This window comes from Ursus arctos, unplaced genomic scaffold (genome assembly GCF_023065955.2).
Source record: "Ursus arctos isolate Adak ecotype North America unplaced genomic scaffold, UrsArc2.0 scaffold_11, whole genome shotgun sequence".
NCBI lineage: Eukaryota > Metazoa > Chordata > Mammalia > Carnivora > Ursidae > Ursus > Ursus arctos.
In genome coordinates, this window is record NW_026622775.1 from 5,318,932 (window position 1) to 5,337,341 (window position 18,410).

The window sequence follows — 18,410 nt, forward strand, 5'->3', positions numbered from 1 at the left end:
CTTGAACGTCACTGTCACAGAACTTACTGAAACTGAAGGTCTTAGCTGTCACCTATCCTAGAAATGAAACCTATAGAATAAAATTCAGAGATAATCCTCAATTTTGGTCGCTTTTTTTTCCAGCTTACCCCACTAAACCTTCTGGTTACCCTATATAAATCACAGAAATTTTAGATTTCTATAATCCTGATTCCTACACTTAAGAAAAGTTGAAGCCAACAAAAAAGGTTTGTAAAGTTGTCAGCAAGGAGACTTGGAAGGATGTTTTGGAAACCTGTAAGCCTGAGGCAAAAAATCCTAACATCACTGTGGCTTGTATGCCAAGAGGATACTACTGATCCAGTTTTAGTTATTTTTTATATACTGGTTACACCAACTCATTCTTGCTTTTATGATGTGAGCAGATGGCTGGTTTTTTAAGGTTAAGCCATGAGGAAAAACAGCAAACTAAAAGGGCAACTTCAGTTATTGTAACCAGTCATTATACACAACCTGAATGAATATACTACGAGCAGTACCTGTGAATCTGAACAATGCAACGAAATACATGTGGAAGAATCTTACCTAATAGGTTTCATTCTACTCCACAGTCACTGAAGTCGGTCTACTACATGGTTTTTATAGACTCCACTGTCCTCATTTTGTTAGATGTTATTCTTGTTTTGTACCAGTATAAAATAATATATTTTGATTTCTTGATAATCTTGTACTTCTATAAATACTGACAGAAATACCAGTTTTTCATCGTAGGGAAAATTAGAAGCTAATAAACAACTTTTTAATTAATATTACTAGTAGAGTTTACAGGTTCACTGAAGGAAAGCCTGTTCCAGCTGTGTTTCATTTGCTTTTGTCCTTGTATTTCAATTCTGTCTTCCTTAGAGCTTCTTGGTGCCTCAGTTTCTCCACCTATGAAGTGAACACAGCCTTTTCTGTTGCTAGAAGTGTGTTAAAAGGTTTTAAAGACATAAGCATTATTTGAAGGCAATACAGTTTTATTTTAAAATATCAGTATTGTATTTCTTGCAGAGAGCTACTAAAAGCTAGTTTTGGGGTTTTCTTTTTGCTTGTTTTTTTATGAATTTATTCTACGGATAGAGAAAATACCATTCTCAAAATCTACATACATGCCCTGCGGTACACGATTCAAGCGAAGACATGAGTAAGAACGCACGTTCAGCTTAACAAAAATACACACACACAGAGATCATTATAGGTTGTACGTGTACACGGGTTAACATACACACATACTTCCTAGCTGTTTGCTGGGAGGGTCTAGCAGCAGTGACACCCCAATAGCAACGAGCACATCCAGCACCCAGATACTGGTTTCTAAGTTCCACCAGAAACCATTCTCCAATAACAGGAACCAGTGCTCTTTGGAGAAGCTGATTCTAGTGCTGGAAATACACATGATGAGCCCAGAGCAACATTCCTGCTTTCTTGCCAGAAAGTATGGAAGTGCTCAAAAATCAAAAGGATGGGGGCATATTAGAGACATACAGGAGCCAACCTGACATAACTTCCAACAGCCGAGCTGGAACAATCTGAGCAATAAAATAAACATTACCCAAAGTCAAAAAGAAATATACATGAGTCCATACCAATATAAATAATTGAATAAATGGGAGGGGTAAGGAAACAAATCCTTCTTACAGAAAAATCCCAAGTACTATATAAAGATACTCCCCCTTCCAGGATGTGGAACAGAATCTTGCCCACCCCCCACAGATTGACTTGGGGACTGGCTTCCAGAGAACAGAGTATGGAAAGGGAAAAACAGGAACTTTACCGTGGAGAAACCTGACAGACACTACCCTAACCAAGTGTTCAGAGTTAACACACCAAGCTGATTAACATTCAACTACTGATATGATTTGATGAGAGGAACCCTTCAACACCTCTGTGGTTTTCTTTCTTAAATATCCATAACCCCAGTCCAATTATGAGGGAAACATCAGACAAGCCCAAATTGAGGGGCATTCTACAATACACCTGACCAGTACTCCTCAGAACTGTCAAGATTTTGGAAAACAAGCCTGCAGAACCATCACAGACCAGAGGCTTATCAGACATAATGACTAAACGCAATGTGGCATCCTAGGTTGGATCCTGGAAAAGAAAAACGACATCGGTGGAAAAACCAGTACAATCCAAACGAAGTCTAGAGTTAACAGCAATCACCAGTGTTGGTTTCCTAACAAATGCTTCACGGTTCTGTAAAATATCAACATTAGGGGTAAGGAGTACACAGCAACCTGTATTATCTTTGCAACTTTTCTGTAAATCTAAAATGATTCCAAGATAAAAATCTTAACATATAAGAACAGCTTCTACTGATCTTTGTATATAATTTATGACCGTGAATTAAATGTTTTATAGAATTCCGAGTCTGTCCTCTTGAGAAAGCCAATCCTGCCAAGAAAATCCATGAATTTATTGTAAGTTTAGAGTTACCTGGTCAAGTATTTCAATGGTAAATACTGATAAAGATTAAATATGGATAATGGCTTATAAAACTGTTACCTTTTAAAAAGTCTGAAAAGTATCAATTTAGGGTTCCCAACATTTTTAAAGATTATTTATTTATTTGACAGAGAGAGACAGCCAGCGAGAGAGGGAACACAAGCAGGGGGAGTGGGAGAGGAAGAAGCAGGCTCCTAGCAGAGAAGCCTGATGTGGGGCTCGATCCCAGAACGCTGGGATCACGCCCTGAGCCGAAGGCAGACGCTTAACGACTGTGCCACCCAGGCGCCCCAAGGGTTCCCAACATTTAAGTTAGAGCCCAGTTTGCTTATTAGTCACAGGGATACACTTGCCCTGTCTCATAGAGGACACATCTCTTAGCAGAAAAGCTCCGTCATCTCAGTTTGGGAAGTTATTAGGTTTTTAACAAACGATATCTACTCAAAATTAGGAATGTGGCCCTTTCCCCAGAACACAGTTTTCTCTCTGCCCACTTCTGCCTGTAAGGATTAAAAAGAACCACTTCTCCTGTGGCTGTCCTCTGATATCCCAAGCAGTTTATCTTAACAACTTAGGCTATAGGTTACTCAAAAGCTATCTATGGCTTGGGATCCTAGGCTAGGGAAAGCCAACAGCCAGTGGTAGGCGAACAGCAGTAGAGGACTATAGCTGCGCTTCCCAAAGGGCGGAGAAACTTTCAGCACCCACAGACATTTTCAGAAGCAGCTGAGGTCCTGGGATTTCCTGTAAACGTTTCCGAATAATTTTCAATGTAAATAAGAAATCTACAAAAGATAGTTCTTTGTATCTTGCTTTACCATCCCTTTTGACTCCACAGTTAAGACTTAAAAAAAAAAAAGTATCAAGAACAATATTTATTAAGACCACTATTAGGAAAAGGTTACAGACTTCTAAAAATATACCTGAATCTAGTATGAGGACCAAGTGCTAGGGAATAAACACCAAAGCAGAGCAGCACATAATGCGCTAATGTGTATGCAAGATAACTTTTCATTTGTCTCGTGAAATCCATCTTTTCTTCAACTTAGGCAAAGGTTACAGCAAAATATGGTATTTGTCATAGGAATGGTTCATAAAATGGGAGTGACTGTGCTTCTGAATTTTGTTCATGTCACCCTCTAGACACATTACATAATACCTAGATATCCTGGTTTTGGGTCCTAACAGGCCACCAGCTGATAGTTCCAATTTTATAAGAAAAAGAGACATGGAAACCTTGTCCTTGTAACTAGTCTTGTCATTAACAGAAGTGAGACTTATTCATATGCTCAATGGGCTACAGGAAAATAGTATATTATGTGTTAATTAAAACACAGAAAAAACAGATCTTTCCAGGAATAAATGTATATTTAAAATTTTAAAGTAAACATATACTTCTAAGTGAAGATTTTCCCGTATTTCCAAATAAGATGATATTCAACATACCTTGTAATCAATTTTACATTTGACCTCATTGTTTTGGTAAATACAGTTGTGAAAACTGAGTTACAGACTCCTTCTTTTAAAATATTCTCCCCTTAACATGCACCTCTTTCTGAGATTGGTCAAGACAATTTGGTACACGAAGGTAAGCAAGGTCCAGGAAGATCACCTCCCCCTTTTTTTCTTTAGTTTAGTTTTAATGTCAAAATAAAAGTCTTAAAATAATCCTTTCACAAAAATAAGGCAGCTTTATGCTGTAAAAACAGCAGTTCTTTGTTAAAGGCTATATCCTTCTGTCCTTATCTGCTGTCATCAACTGTCAGCATCTTCTTTAAAGATCACTCTTTTCTTCGTAGCGACACCTGCAAGCGGCTCGTTGGCTGTCCAGATAGGGTTTGCAGCCTAGGTGCAGAACACTGTCGAACAAGAGCTCCACTGTCGTCTCACAGGCTGCAGAGTAAGCAAGTGCTGTTACTGCTGAGCAACCGCAAAGCACCGCGCTCCCTCCACATACGTTACATGTTACAGCACCGTGTCAAGCACATCCTCGGTGGGCACGTAAACATGTTACGTCAACGTCCTCCCAAAGCCTCACAGGCCAGAAGCACATGCATACAGACTTTTAGTGTCGGCATCTTGAGCATGTATCTACTTTTTTGTTTGCTCGCAACTGTTCAACCCAATTTTTTTCTACTAGGCAAACGAGTCTCTCTCAGTAACACTGATTAGCTCATCACTGTTACTTTTCCTTTTATCTGAAAAATACCACTAATAAAGATGCCTTAGAACACTCTAAATTTTGCATTTCAAGGAAAGATGTTTAGGTATAGAAAAAATAAAGGTTAAAAACAGAGAAACTTCAAAACATTTAATTATGGCCAATGACTTCTAAGAACTGATCACACATCATTTAAGATGCTTAAGGTAAATGAACCCCAGTCTCTCTCTTTTTCTCAATACCCCAATTTAGCCTGGGAAGGGAGACCTAGGAATCAACAGTATTTTTCCTCTGGCAGGGTTGGAAATTTTTTTTAGGACTGTAAAAAAGATAATGGATTTACTTTTCTTATTCTAAGAAGCCTGGAACAGCCAGGTGAGATTGTCTTCATACACTTCACTTCCAGAGACACAGCACAGAGTAGCTTTTAGTTGTCCAAATACTTCCAGTTTCAAATACTCAAGTTAAGGAAGAAACTATTCATTGCAAAATCTTGACATTTTCAAAGTTCTCCAAAAGGCTGTGCCGTTAAGGAACACAACCACCACAGAAGTGTAAAGGCTATAATTATTCAGTAGGGCACTGCAAGGAAATTGGCTCATCATTTAGCCACATTAGTATGTCCTTAGATCAGAAGACAGGAAATACATCCACGTACACTTCCGCTGTGCAACTAGTCTGCCTCAGCCGCAAGCAGGCAAAGGGATTCAGAGGCTGAGAGTTCAAGCTGCCCCTGGAGCAGAGACTTCTTCCTTGACAGTTATAACTAGGAATTCACAATCAGACCTATGACAGTGCTTGGGGAATACTGCAGTAGAGAGAACACAGGTTTTAAAATCAGAAGAATGCAATTTAGGACAAGTTACTTCTTTGAACCTCCGTTTCCTTCCTTGAAAAATGAGTATACCACTACCTAACTTCTTTAGGTTTGTGAACATTGAGGAAAACATACCTAAAATAGCTAGCACAGTTTCTTATGAAAAATGCTTAAAAATCTATAGTTTCCTTTCTTGCACCTTGTCTTCCGATTTCAACGTATGATAAATACTTCAGCTTGACAGAGAAAAGATTTTGTAACTTCTAGTAATTGTACAGTGATTTGTATTTCCACAAATATTTTATTGTATCTTTATGAGACCTCTATGAGATGGGTATTATTTTATAATGAGGACACTGATGCACCTTTACCCTTTGCTGACTTTGCTCTGTATCCCTTCACTCTGAGTATGACTATATGCTGAATCCTGTGAGGCCTCCTAGCAAACCTGGGGGTGCTTTTGGAGACCCTCCTGACACAGATACATATGAGGAGACAGAGTTAAAGCTCAAATCTTCTAGAACTTCCCACTCTGAATCATATGTTATACCCTTAAAATCACTGGATCCAGGATTTCAAACTTTAGGCTCTGGATAATTAGAGAGAGACTACAGGGCACAAGATCTTGGGTGAACTCTTTTCTGCCTCGCATACCCTCTCCCCAAGGTTTCCTAACACTTTTTGCTTCCATGACTACAGATCATTTGAGATGACAAAATCCATGACTCCTCATCTCAGAAAACTGAAGGGGCTGTGTCACAACAGGTACAGTAATACATAGCGAAAGATTTCTAGCAGTAAATCCTATACTGAAACATAAAGCAGTCAATAAAACTTGACCAACTGCTCTCGTCTCCATCCCGCCAGATCCTCCTTACCCTGGACATGCTGAGCTAGTCCTAGTGTCTTCTGCACATCCCGGCAGATCTTAGACAGGCAGTACTGGAATTCCTCATCGCAGTCGTTCTTGCTTTTGCCACAGGTCTCATAGCACCTGTCGTGTTGGTTGCAGCACTTTGTCAGGGAAGGGATGCCAATATTAAGCTGAAAGAGGCATTTGAATGGATTATTGTTGATGAAATTCAAAACTTCTCTGAAGTACTGCATTCAGGTAGACTTAGAAATCAAGGACGATGACTGCTGTGTAATTTCCCAAATCCATTTCTGTTTACAAATGTTTTCCATGTTATTTATACGTCTGCCCATCACTCACCCGCATGCACCCATGTTCTCTCCCTCTCAGCCATGCCTCAGAACTCCCTATTTTGCAATATTCACAGTTACCTGCTGGTAACAAATGTAACTTCCAACTGTCCAAAACACAAAACATAGTTTTAAAAACAGACAGGTCAGGCTAAGAGCAAAGACTGATGTTTGGACATTCCAAAGTATTTTATTCCCCTCCCCCTATAAAATGTACTTTATATGAAATATCACTGAAAACTTTAAAGCTCCTACAACTTACATTTTATGTTATTGTGGTTCGACTCTAAGTATCCATTCCCTAAAGATACTGTTCCTTCAAATCTATAACTTATCTTTAACTGGTTTAAATAACTTTATATGCAAAACGCTTGCGTCCAGGAATCACTCATAAACATTTTTTTTCCCACAACGGTGGGCTCAGATTCAGCTTCACCTACAAAAAACACACAGCTATCTTCCTTACCTTTGCTTTAATATAGAAAATATTAAGCTTTATCTGTACTTTTTCATCGTAAGTAGCATTACTTCTATACTCCAAATTTTTAAACCATGTTTGTGACATGAGGAAATGTCTTTTCAATAGTATTAACATCTACAAGATTAAAAAATAAAACGTGAATTTTATTCCATTTAGTTTTGTTAGGACTTATTAAATGTGTTTTAGCTATAAAAGAATATAATAAACCTAATTACCATTACAACAAGCAAAATTATTTGTGACCCTGAGAACACACTGACAGCCTGCATTATTAAGAGCACTACATAGTTGGGGCGCCTGGGTGGCTCGGTCGGCTGAGTGTCCAGCTCTTGATTTTGGCCCAGGTCATGATCTCAGGGCTGAGCTGCTCGCTGGGCTCCACACTCAGCAGGGAGTCTGCTTGAGATTCTCTTTCCCTCTCTCTCTGCCCCTCCCCACCCCCACTTGTGCATGCTCGCTTTAATAAATAAATTAAAAAAAAAAAAAGAGTACTACATAGCCTACTGGTCATAAAGCTTCTCAAGTAAGAAAACAGTATATTTACGTGAACACCAAACAGTGGAGAGCCACAGCCATTCGGCGGGGAGAGTTTATAACCGTAACGCGGGAAAGGCTTAGATCCTATAAAATATAAACGGTATCATATGATTAAAAACATGCAAAAAGGTCTATGATGTACTACTAGACTAGCCTTGGAAATATTTAATATTTGGGTACTGACATAAGTGAATGTCTTTATTCTAAGCTTATACCATACAAAACATATAAAAGCTTACTCTGGACTTCAGGAGATTTCAGAGGTTATATGCCAGACCGGGTCCATATGTATGAAAGATAAATCCACCCTGTTCCCCTGTACATCCTAACACTTACATTTTTTGGTTAAGAATTTACAGGGCAAGAACTGTATCTTCCCAACCTTCAGCCAATACTCCGCTGCACGCAAACGTCAATAACCATTAGCTAACCAGGTTACTCATAGAGCTTAAATCTAAGGAAGACAAGGTCATCCAAGGAACATTTAATCGCCTTAACGCCATTATAAGACATTACAGGACCACACATTCTAGCCCGGACTCCACCCAACTATTTCACAAATATACTTCTTTGCCAGCTAAGGAAAAACGTCAGGAATAAAGATAGCTTGGTGAACCATATTACTCCAGTTCTATTCTCCCTAATAGCACCAATGGTTCAGGAACAAGGAGAAAGATGACATTATCTCAGCAATCTTAACTGCTGCAAAGTACTTCAAAAATCTCTCTCCTCATGAAATATACAAATCACTTCAAGATAGCAAACAGTCACCTACTTTCTCTTGTTTCCCACAATCCTCTTACAGTATCAAGAAACAGCCTATTCCACTGTGGAATGGCACCAACTGTTAAATTCTTTCCTGTTTTGCTATGAGCAATCCTCTACCCCTGGGGAACACAAAACAAGCCAATTACCTATTTCACCTGATAATCCTTCCAACATTTGGGACTACCATTTATCTTCAATTCTAAAAGTAAAACATCTCTTGTTATCCCAAATATCTCCCCATAGTTCCTTACTTAGGAAAAACATAAAGTATCCACCAACTTTCAGTCAACCAATATTTATTACTAGAAGACTTAAATAAAGATAAGTTTACCCTCCAAAAGTAAAGTGAGGGGGAAAAAAAAGCAACCCTTCCAGTAATCAACCATCAAAATAAGTAACACACTCAAGTAAGGATCTAAAAATGGTTTAAGTGAGTTGCTAAGCCTCACACGCTCTGCTGCAGTGAGGAACTAGAGCCTAAAGAGAGGATAACCTCATGAAGATACACAGCGTTAGCCTCTCTGCCCAGTCTGAAGAACCACGGACGAAGAGAACGGTATGATGGATCGAGGAATGAGGAGGCCAATGACAGAAGTTGGTCTTGTTTCCCCAGCACTGTCCAAGAAGCATGGTTGTTTCGGGGCCCTTGGAATATGAAGGTACATACCTCAAGCTGTCACAGATGAGTCACTGTGATCCTTCAACTCCTGCTTTTGGTCATTCATTCTTAAGAAAACTGTTTACGATTTGCTTTCCACTTTTTAAAGGGCCCACCGAGGGAGGATACACTAACCACCTGGATGTCTAATGGGCACCTCAGACTTAAGAGGTACCTCCTGGCATTCATCCCCAAACCTGCTCCATCCATAGTCCTGTCTTCACAGATAAAAGTAACTCCAACATTCCTGGTGCTCAGGAAAAAACCTTAGCCATCTTCAACTCTCTCATTTTCTTATATCCCACATCCATTTCCACAGCATGTCCTGCTGACTCTACCTTCAAAATATTCAGAATCTCATCACTTCTTCCCAACTCCACTGCTACCATCCTGCTCCAAGCCACCACGGATTATTGCCATAATCTCCTAATGTCTCCCTACTCCGCTTTCCCCACTCCACAGCACCCCACACCACCTCCAGCCATCGTCTATTCTCAACACCAACCCTGAGTGATCCTATTAAAATATGTAAGATAAGTTTTTCTTCTGCCAAAACTCCTCCAATGGCTTCTCACCTTATTCAGAATACAAGCCAAAATTCTTCCAATGCCTATGAACTCGGTATCATCTGCACCCCACACAACACACCATGACTTCTCTGACCTCATCTCCTTACTGTTCTCTCTCCTCTCTTCCTTTCTTCCTCACTTCATTCCATCACATCCCACCTCTTCGTTGTTCCACTGACATCTAAGTCTGCTCCTGCCTTAGTGCCACCAAACCCGCTGTTCTTCTACGTGGATGCTCTTCCCGCTGGTACCTAGTTATTCCTTCACCTTCTCTGACCACACCATTTGTAGCACACATAACCATCAAATATATTATATTATTAACCTACTTATTTATTATCTGACCCCCCATACTAAAATAAAAACTCCGTGACGGAAGGAATTTGTTTCGTACCTTCAAAGCCTCGAACAGTGCCCAGCATATGGTTATGTTCTCAATAAGTATTTGTTGATGAATGAATGAATGAGAAGGTGACTTGGAAGGCAAATCCCGTGGCAATTCTCATACTCAAAAATAAACTGGTACTGCTGCTTATCCTTCAGTCTCCTTTGAGTTTGGCGAGTATTAATCAACCTCCAAAGACTGATCACTTCTAGTTTCTCACATCTCTTTAAAATGTGCCATCCCAAACTGAACACCAGTAGGTGTGATGGGCCTATTTTGAAGTAGACAAAGTACTTTTATTAATAGAGCCTAAGATTGTTAGCATATATTTTAGCTGCGTCTCAGTGCTAAGACACATCAGACAGTAGGAAAAAACCACCAGTTCTTTCTAAAATAAACTCTAGCTACTGCTGGAGACTCAGCACTTCTACATTTCAAAATTTGAGCCTAAATATTAGATTGTGAAATTCTGTCTTGTTAGTTTTAGCTCATCATTCAAGACTGTTCAGCACAGTTTAAATTTAGAGCTATTCACCCCGTGTTACTTGTTGCTCCCAGACATTTACAAACTTGAGACACAGATATTAACCAAGGCAGAGGTCTGCAACACCTTGCCATAAATAAGCCCTCTCTATAAGCAGCGATGAAGTCATCAACCCAACATTTTGGGTAGACCACTCAACCAGTTGTGATGTCATTTAAATCAAGTTTTATCCAGCCTACATTTCTCATGAGAGTATCATGAGAAACTTGCCATCTGCTTTATGGTTTTCTTTGTCCTACCACACTAGAAATCTCTTCACTGAATGGGAGGGAGGCTGGATTGGCATGATATTTTGGGGGAGCCATTCTAGTTCCTTGAAGCCTCATCACAATGCTCTCTTGTCAGGGGTTTTTAACAATCAACAGTAAAATGTTTAGAAACTCATCTAGCAATAGACATTAAGCAATGGGTTGAGTTTTTAATCTGAAAAAAGTACAATAATTAAGGCAAAGAGTACTCAAAAAGTCTGGAAATGGGAAAAGCAGTGTACTTACTAAACGTATTTTTCAGGTTAATGACTGGACTCATTGCTCTCAATTTAGAAATGTATCACCTAAAACGGTATCTGAAGGTTGAAGCAACACATATTGGGCACATTACTTGAAAATGTAACTAACATACTGTTTATCCTGTTTTCAACTTTTTGGATACCCTGTATATTCCCCATCTGCCAGTCTCCAGATTTCTGGCACCTATCCCTTTTCCATGAGAATCAAAGATTATCTCTCTCAGACAACTGATATGGGCCTAGAGTTTTAAAGGCATGTGGGTTTCTAATCTCAAGTGTCTACTTTTTTTTTTTTTTCTGGGAAGATGCTTCCCTCAATATTCTAATATTTATACTACAGGAGTACTTCTATTTTTCCCTTCCTTTGTATTTTATATTAATCTATGGATTTTCTTCTAATTTTGAGTCTATAAAACACTTCTTAACATTCTGGTGTGTGTAATGACAATGATACATAGGCGTCTGCATATGTATGTATTAACATAAGTATTTTCTCATTTTGTAAAAGATAATTACCTTTGAGTGGGAGAATGATCAGAAACAAGTGAAGTCAGGGAGAAACACCAAACCAAAACAGGCCCTGCCTGCTACAGGAGAATGAAGAGGAACAGAGATGGTACAGAAGCAAATGTGTCAGCAAACCTGAAAATGGAGGTGCGACAATGGGGGAGGCAGATGTTTCAAACAGAGCTAGTGTCTAAAACTACTCCTAGAAGTGAAACTGACAAAATGCAGTGAGAACCAACATCTACCGCAGGTGAACTACTGAATAATAACACCACAAAATAAATGCTGATAAAATTGTTTCCCCAGCATAAGTGGAAAGGGGGCATGTGTCTGGTTTTTGTTTGGCTTTTGAAGAACCTGCTAATGTCACTTCATCAGAGAGGCCTTCCTTGCTCACTCCATCTAAAATAGTGCCCCTTCCCTTCCATAACCATTCCATATACCCTTGGTTGGTTTTATTCTTCTTTCTAACATTCATTGACCAAATTAACATAATAGCCAGTTTCTATGAGGACAGGAACTTTGTCTTGCTCACCTAGAAGACGCCTGGCACACAGTAGGCCCCTGTGGAATTACTGGATTAAAAAAATGGGGAAAATTCCTACCTGAAATTATTCTTTATCTATAACAAACAAAAAACAAAAAGCACCCCCCCAAAACACAAAAAGCCCCAGAAAACTGGGAAATAACAGATTTCCTAAAACCTTTTAAAGTGTTTTGAAGTTCTAAATTCACCTTTAAATTGAAATTACTATTTCTGAGCAAGACAAGTTATATAGAAAGTTGCTATACACTCCAAAAATTATAAATATATTAATATTATTTTAAATGTTGTTGTAAATGGTGCTGTAAGCTGCTAAACATTAAAAAAAAATTAGCATTTCTGCTGGGTGCCAATTTTTGCAAAGTGCTATGAACTGAACTGTGTCCGCCCCAAATTCCTATGTTGAAGCCCTAACTCCCAATGGATTTGGTGTTGGGGCCTTTGGGAGGTAATTAGGTATAGACAAGGTCATGAGAGTAGGGCAAGGAAGAGACACCAGAGAACTTGCTTCTCCCACTCCCAACCATGTAAGGACACAGTAAGAAGGCAGTTAGTTGTCCGCAAGCCAGGAAGAGAAACTTCACTACAGAACAGTGCTGGCCAGACCTTGATCTTGAACTTTCCAGCCTCCAAAACTGTAAGAAATAAATTCCTGCTGTTTAAATCACCCAGTGTATGGTATTTCGTTACAGGAGTCTGAACAGACTAATACATAAAGCAAGCAAACACTGAATAACAGAAGAAGCAACATCAAAGTCAACCCAAAATCCATGATGTATCAGAGCCACTACCCCCTAAAATTCATAAGCAAATACAGAAAGCTAAGAAAAAAATGAGACAAAAAGAATTTAAAAAACAAACCAAACCCACTGGGTACGACTAATGGAAATACTATTCACTGATTCTACTTTTTGACTTAGGCAAATGCTCCTTTCTTGATGTTTTATCTAAATCTGTATGGACAGATAAAATCTAAAGATGTGCCTGGACTGACATAACGACAGATCTTTTCTACGTATTTTTTTTTTTTTTAATTTGATGTAAATACTTCCAACACAGACCCATTTCCTTCACATGAATGACACTGAAGCATATGAGAAACAGAAAGGGAAGGCTGTTGGGTCAAAGATCTTAGTACTGTGCTTTACAGGAAATGCAGCATAGAATCCAAACCTGCTTTCCCAAACACTTGAGATTTTAATTCATGATTTAATCTGCGGAGGGCCCTTGTGCTACTCCTATTTTCCTCAAATCTCCAACACTTCCATTCCCATCTTTGCTCTCGGCTGATGACCCTGATTCCTAATTCACTGAGAAAACTGTGGCAATCAGAAAAGAACTCGGGACATCTATCCACCTAATCAGCATCGGTGCCCGTATCCTCTACCCTGTTCCTATAGTAACAGGGACAGGCCATCTGTGCTCTTGGCCAATCTATTTATGCGCTGGGACCCACGCCTCTCACTTACCTAAGGACCTGACTCCAATAATCCTCCTTCATTTCTCCCTCGACAGTGTTTTTACTCTCTGCTGCATCGTTCTCAAAAGCATACAGATATGCTATTCTTTTTTCCTAGTGACTTTTTTCCACGGTCTGCCCTATTACAGTTAATGGCACCCCCATCCTTCTAATCATTTAGGCCAAAAACTTTGGAATCGTTTTTTTACCCTAATCACACCTTCCTTCCAAGCTATCAGCAAATCCTTCAGGCTCTTCCTTCAAAATATATCCCCAAATCCAACCACTTCTCACCATCTTTCTTGCTATGAACCTAGACAAAACCACCTCCATCTTTTGTCTGAATTCCTACACCTGTCACTCTGCTTCCATTCTTGCTCTCCCACCTCCATGGACTCTTTTTATCCTTTGCACAACAGCTAAAGGGATCCTGTTAAAACATAAATCACTGAATGAGCTACTTATTCATAAATCTAAAACTTTTTACAAGCCAATTTTGTTTTCTATTTTTCAAAAGAAATCAGGAAGTTTTCTTTCTCAAATCTTCTTTGCTGTCAGGGAGAAAAAAATTAAGAAAAAAAATAGCAACCATCTAATTTACTACCCTAAGTAACTTTACTTCAATCTCAGTAATGCGTTGTTCCCACCCGAGGGACGACAGTGCCCAGAAGGGAGCAAGTCTCCATAAAGCCAATTCTTTTGATAAACCAGAGATAACCGAATGCAACAAGTGTGTGCCCTTTAATCTGATCACACTCTCCCTACCACCAAGTCTTTTTTTAAGCTCTCTTTACCTCTTTACTGCTACCTCTTTACTGCAACTATTAAACACCCCTTAACTGCCATGCTCCTCTAGCTTTGGGATTTGTCGGTTTCTGTTTGGTTCTGATTTGATCACTCGCATTCCAAAATCAGGGAAAGGCTGAAACAGTGTTCCAGGGAGACTTCTCAAATAATAGCTATTAAAGAACTATTTTCATTATGTTGGCATTATCAACACGGTGACTTGGAACCACAGTCCTATGAGCAGACAGCATTTACTAAGTCACAAAACGATGTTCACCGAAGCATACCATTTCCTAAATTCTCAAGTTCATTTGCACATTTTATCCTGGAGGTCTTGCTTGAGACTCCACATGGTAAATTTACAGAGTCTTGTTAAAGATAAACAAGGTTAAGTAAAACAAAAGATTAAAATAATCTTTATAATAGGAACAGTATTCATTCCACTTCAGAGCTATTTTAAATGTAAATAAACTCTAGCACCCCTGACTCATCAGAAGTTAAAGAAGACTGCTCCTTCTAAGCCTTTCCTATCTCAGTAAATGGCAACTACATCCTTCCTTTGGCTCAGGCCAAAATCTTCAGAGTCATCCTTGACTGGCCTTTCTTCTCAGTCCTTCACACTGGCCATTCCCTCTGCCTGGAGGGTTTTATCCCCAGGTCATCAGAGCGTCACCTTCAGCATTTTCAGATTTCTTCTCAAATGCCATCTTATCACTGAGACCTTCCCTGAACAACCTATTTAAATGAATGAACTGCCTCCCAACACTGAGACTGCTGTTTTTACTCGTGTTCTCAAAACACTGGCATACTTCAGACCTACATATAGTGTATATTTGGTTTATTTTACTTGTTTTTTAGTTTACTGACTCTCCCCACCAAAATGTAAGCTCCATGGACAGGAATTTTGTCTGTTTTGTTTACTGCTGAATCTCCAATTGGTGGAACACTTGAGACGTAACAGGCACTCAAATATTTGTATAATGAATGGGGATGACTAAGTAAAATTATGACATCTGCCTCAGGAAAGGCAACCATTTAATTTTCAAATAATTCACTTATTCCTCCTAACAAGCTCTACAAGGACAAAAACATCCTTCCCGATTGCATACTGGTGGTAACATCTAGGCATAAATTTAGGAAGGAAACACTTAGCACTTCATAGCATATGAGATATGGCTCATTCTTTACCTCCATTAACATAAAACTAGAAATTATTTTGAGAATTACAGGCAGCAAGTGGCATCACAGTTTTACATGACACAAATTTCTTTTAAATTCACCTACATGCAATCTGGTTTTACCATTAGTCACTGAGTTCCCCATTACTTTAAGCTGCCAAGCATTAAATGAAGTAGGTCCCGACTTTGTCTACTCTTAATTGGAAACATGATCTCCCAAAGCCTTAACATTTTGAATTTCCAAAGAAAAGCCTGAGTACTTTATCTGAGCTGCTACAATATTTAAACACTCAAAAAAAAAAAAAAGCAAGTGCTTGAAAAGAAAGATCTCTGCTAAGACACTGAGTTTATTATTACCAACAATGCCACCAAACAAGTTCTCAGATTAAAAAAGAATTAAAGTTCAAAAATATGAAAAGTAAATCAAAACAATTATATTGGTATTAACCAACAATGGAGAGGAGGCGTCACTGATATCCAAGGAAAGAAAATTCCTATCAAGTCATTACAGACAATTTCTAGAAGAGTTATCGGAACTCTTTCTCAACAATAGAGTACACCAAAAGTCTGTACAAAGGTCGCAATTTATTTTCTGTAGCTCCGCAGGAAAAAAAAAAATTAAAAGCAATTCTTGAGAAAGGTAAAACGTCATGATTAAAATTCTCTGTATATTCTGCACATTCGGCTGACTAAGGGCGCTAAAATATAGGGCTAAAACCGGTCTGTTCCACTCCATTCCCATGATGCGTACGTCACAGAGTCCTGAGGCAACTTCGTGCAATAGCAAAAGAAAAGAAGAGAGAAGAAAAGGTAGTAATTCAAAAGCAATGAAAACAGAACGGGGAGTACACCGTCGGGTGACCTTTTATATTCTAACAATAGTGGTGCGAACTTCTAACCTGATTGCTCAATCACAAAAATGGTAAGACTCTAGCAGCGGTTAAGTTTTTCCACAGCTAGAGGACACAGGACAACGTCAAGGTCTGCCTTGCATCCCACACCTCCACTATCTCTGTCCCCGCAACACCCTGAAAGCGAGGGCCTCGCAGGGCCTGGGCTCCCTCTCACCGTCATTGCACTTATACTGGCAGAGCCCATCCTCGCCTCCCAGGAGGTCCAAGGCGGCGTTCAGGTACGTGTCTATCTTGTGAACGCCGTTCCGGATGGTCTTCAGGGTGGCCCGCCAGTCGGTGGTCTGGGCCTGCTCCTGGCACCTGAGAGCGGCGGACAGCAAGAGGAGGAGGACGAAGGCGAGCGCGGGCCGCGGGAGCAGGGCCATCCGCGCAGCACCGGGCCGTGCCCCCACGGAGCCCACGGGGCGCCCTAAGCAGCGGCGCCAGCCCGGGGCTCGGCGTCCCCAGCCGGTTCCATGCCCACGCCTCCTTCCGCGCTGGGAGGCGGGCCCTCTCCGCCTTTTGGGCGCTCTGGCCGGGAGGCGGCGCCGTCGCGAAGACGCGCGGCCTGGCGCACGCGCTGGCCCGGGCCCGCGGCCCCTACTGTGCGCCTGCGCGCCAGCGTGGTGCGTCAGAGGCCGGCGTAGCGGGAGCGTGGGGTGATGGCGGCGACCTTCACGCCTAGGCAGTGCCGGCGGCGCCCCTCCGCCCGGGCTCTAGTTAGTACTGCCTGAGGGGGCAGCCAAGTGAAGAGTGCCCCTGACCTGTCAGGGCCAGCCTAGCAATTGCCACCCCCCCGCCCCCCGTCCGTAGCGACAAGCTTTTCTGGGTGTGGACGCCGTGGGAGAAATGAGTTCCCGTCGCCCCTTAACAGGGCGAGCTGCGAGGGGTCCAGCTAAGTTTCGGTTTGAAAACGCGGTTCTGCGTGAGACGTGGACCGGACTCCGGATCTCACCTCCGCGCGTACTCGCCGTTGGACCCGCGGCGGCGAGCAGGAACCAGACCCGTCGACCCAAGGGCGGGGTGGTGCCTGACTGACGGGCATAAGCTAGATCCTCACTTAGAAATTCTGGAAGAAGAAAATGGTTTGACAATAAAAACTGTGTTTTCTTTCTTGAGAAGGAAGACAGGGTACTCTACACTTGAATAGTTTAAAAAAAAAAATCTTAATTGAAAATCACTGTTTTTCTGCTCACCATATTTTGTAATTTGATAGCCGGTGATGTTTCTCAGTATTTTTTCCCCTGCGCTGTGCAGAATCCTTAAATAATAATTGCAGTAGTTCTTTACCAGAGCTATAAATATCTCGTTATATTGTATCCCGGAAATTTCCAAGAATTTTATAGTAAGATCCAGGGCAGTATTGCAAGTGTTGGGAATAGATGCGTCTTTCCTTATTAAAATTACCAATAAATTCTAGTTTGGCGTTTTGTGTTTGTTACCAGCTCCATAAGTATAATAAATGTGCACTAAAGAGTTGCTAAGAATTATATCCCTCTTTATTGAGAACTTACTCTGTGTCATGTACTCCACATACACCATCTCACATTCAGAACACCACTTTACAGGGATGCAGAGTTTAGGTGAGTTAGAAACAGAAAAAGGAATCCCTCCTGGCAGACGCAGACAGATGTAGCCCAACCCCATGCTGCAACCCTCACCAGGTGCCCTTGGGCTGTGATCTACCTACCACAATGGAGGAAGGGGAGACCTGTGCCCTGCAGGTATTGTCCGCCTTTTAAGGTGAAGGAGTCGAAGTACAGAGGAGTCAGTATCCAGTCAAACTGGGGGCTATTCCTACCTTCATGAGATGCCAAAGACTTTTTTTCCTTCATTTTTGGACAGCACATTTCAAAACATTGAGAAAAGAGAACATCGAATTTTTTAAAGTTTTTTGGAACATTGGTTTTCTCATCTCTGAAGTGTGGGGGTTGAATTAGATTACC

The 18,410-nt window shown here is 40.6% G+C and overlaps 1 protein-coding gene across 1 annotated transcript; it reads right to left on the minus strand.

Moving 5' to 3' along the window:
• Positions 1 to 977: 977 nt before the first annotated feature.
• Positions 978 to 16,981, minus strand: PLA2G12A (phospholipase A2 group XIIA). The gene is made up of 4 exons (XM_026499180.4): positions 16,640 to 16,981; positions 7,673 to 7,749; positions 6,323 to 6,488; positions 978 to 4,359 (listed from the first exon to the last, which is right to left on the minus strand). The coding sequence occupies exons 1-4, from the start codon at positions 16,848 to 16,850 to the stop codon at positions 4,241 to 4,243; spliced, it is 573 nt and encodes a 190-aa protein (XP_026354965.1). The 5' UTR covers positions 16,851 to 16,981; the 3' UTR covers positions 978 to 4,240.
• Positions 16,982 to 18,410: the final 1,429 nt, after the last annotated feature.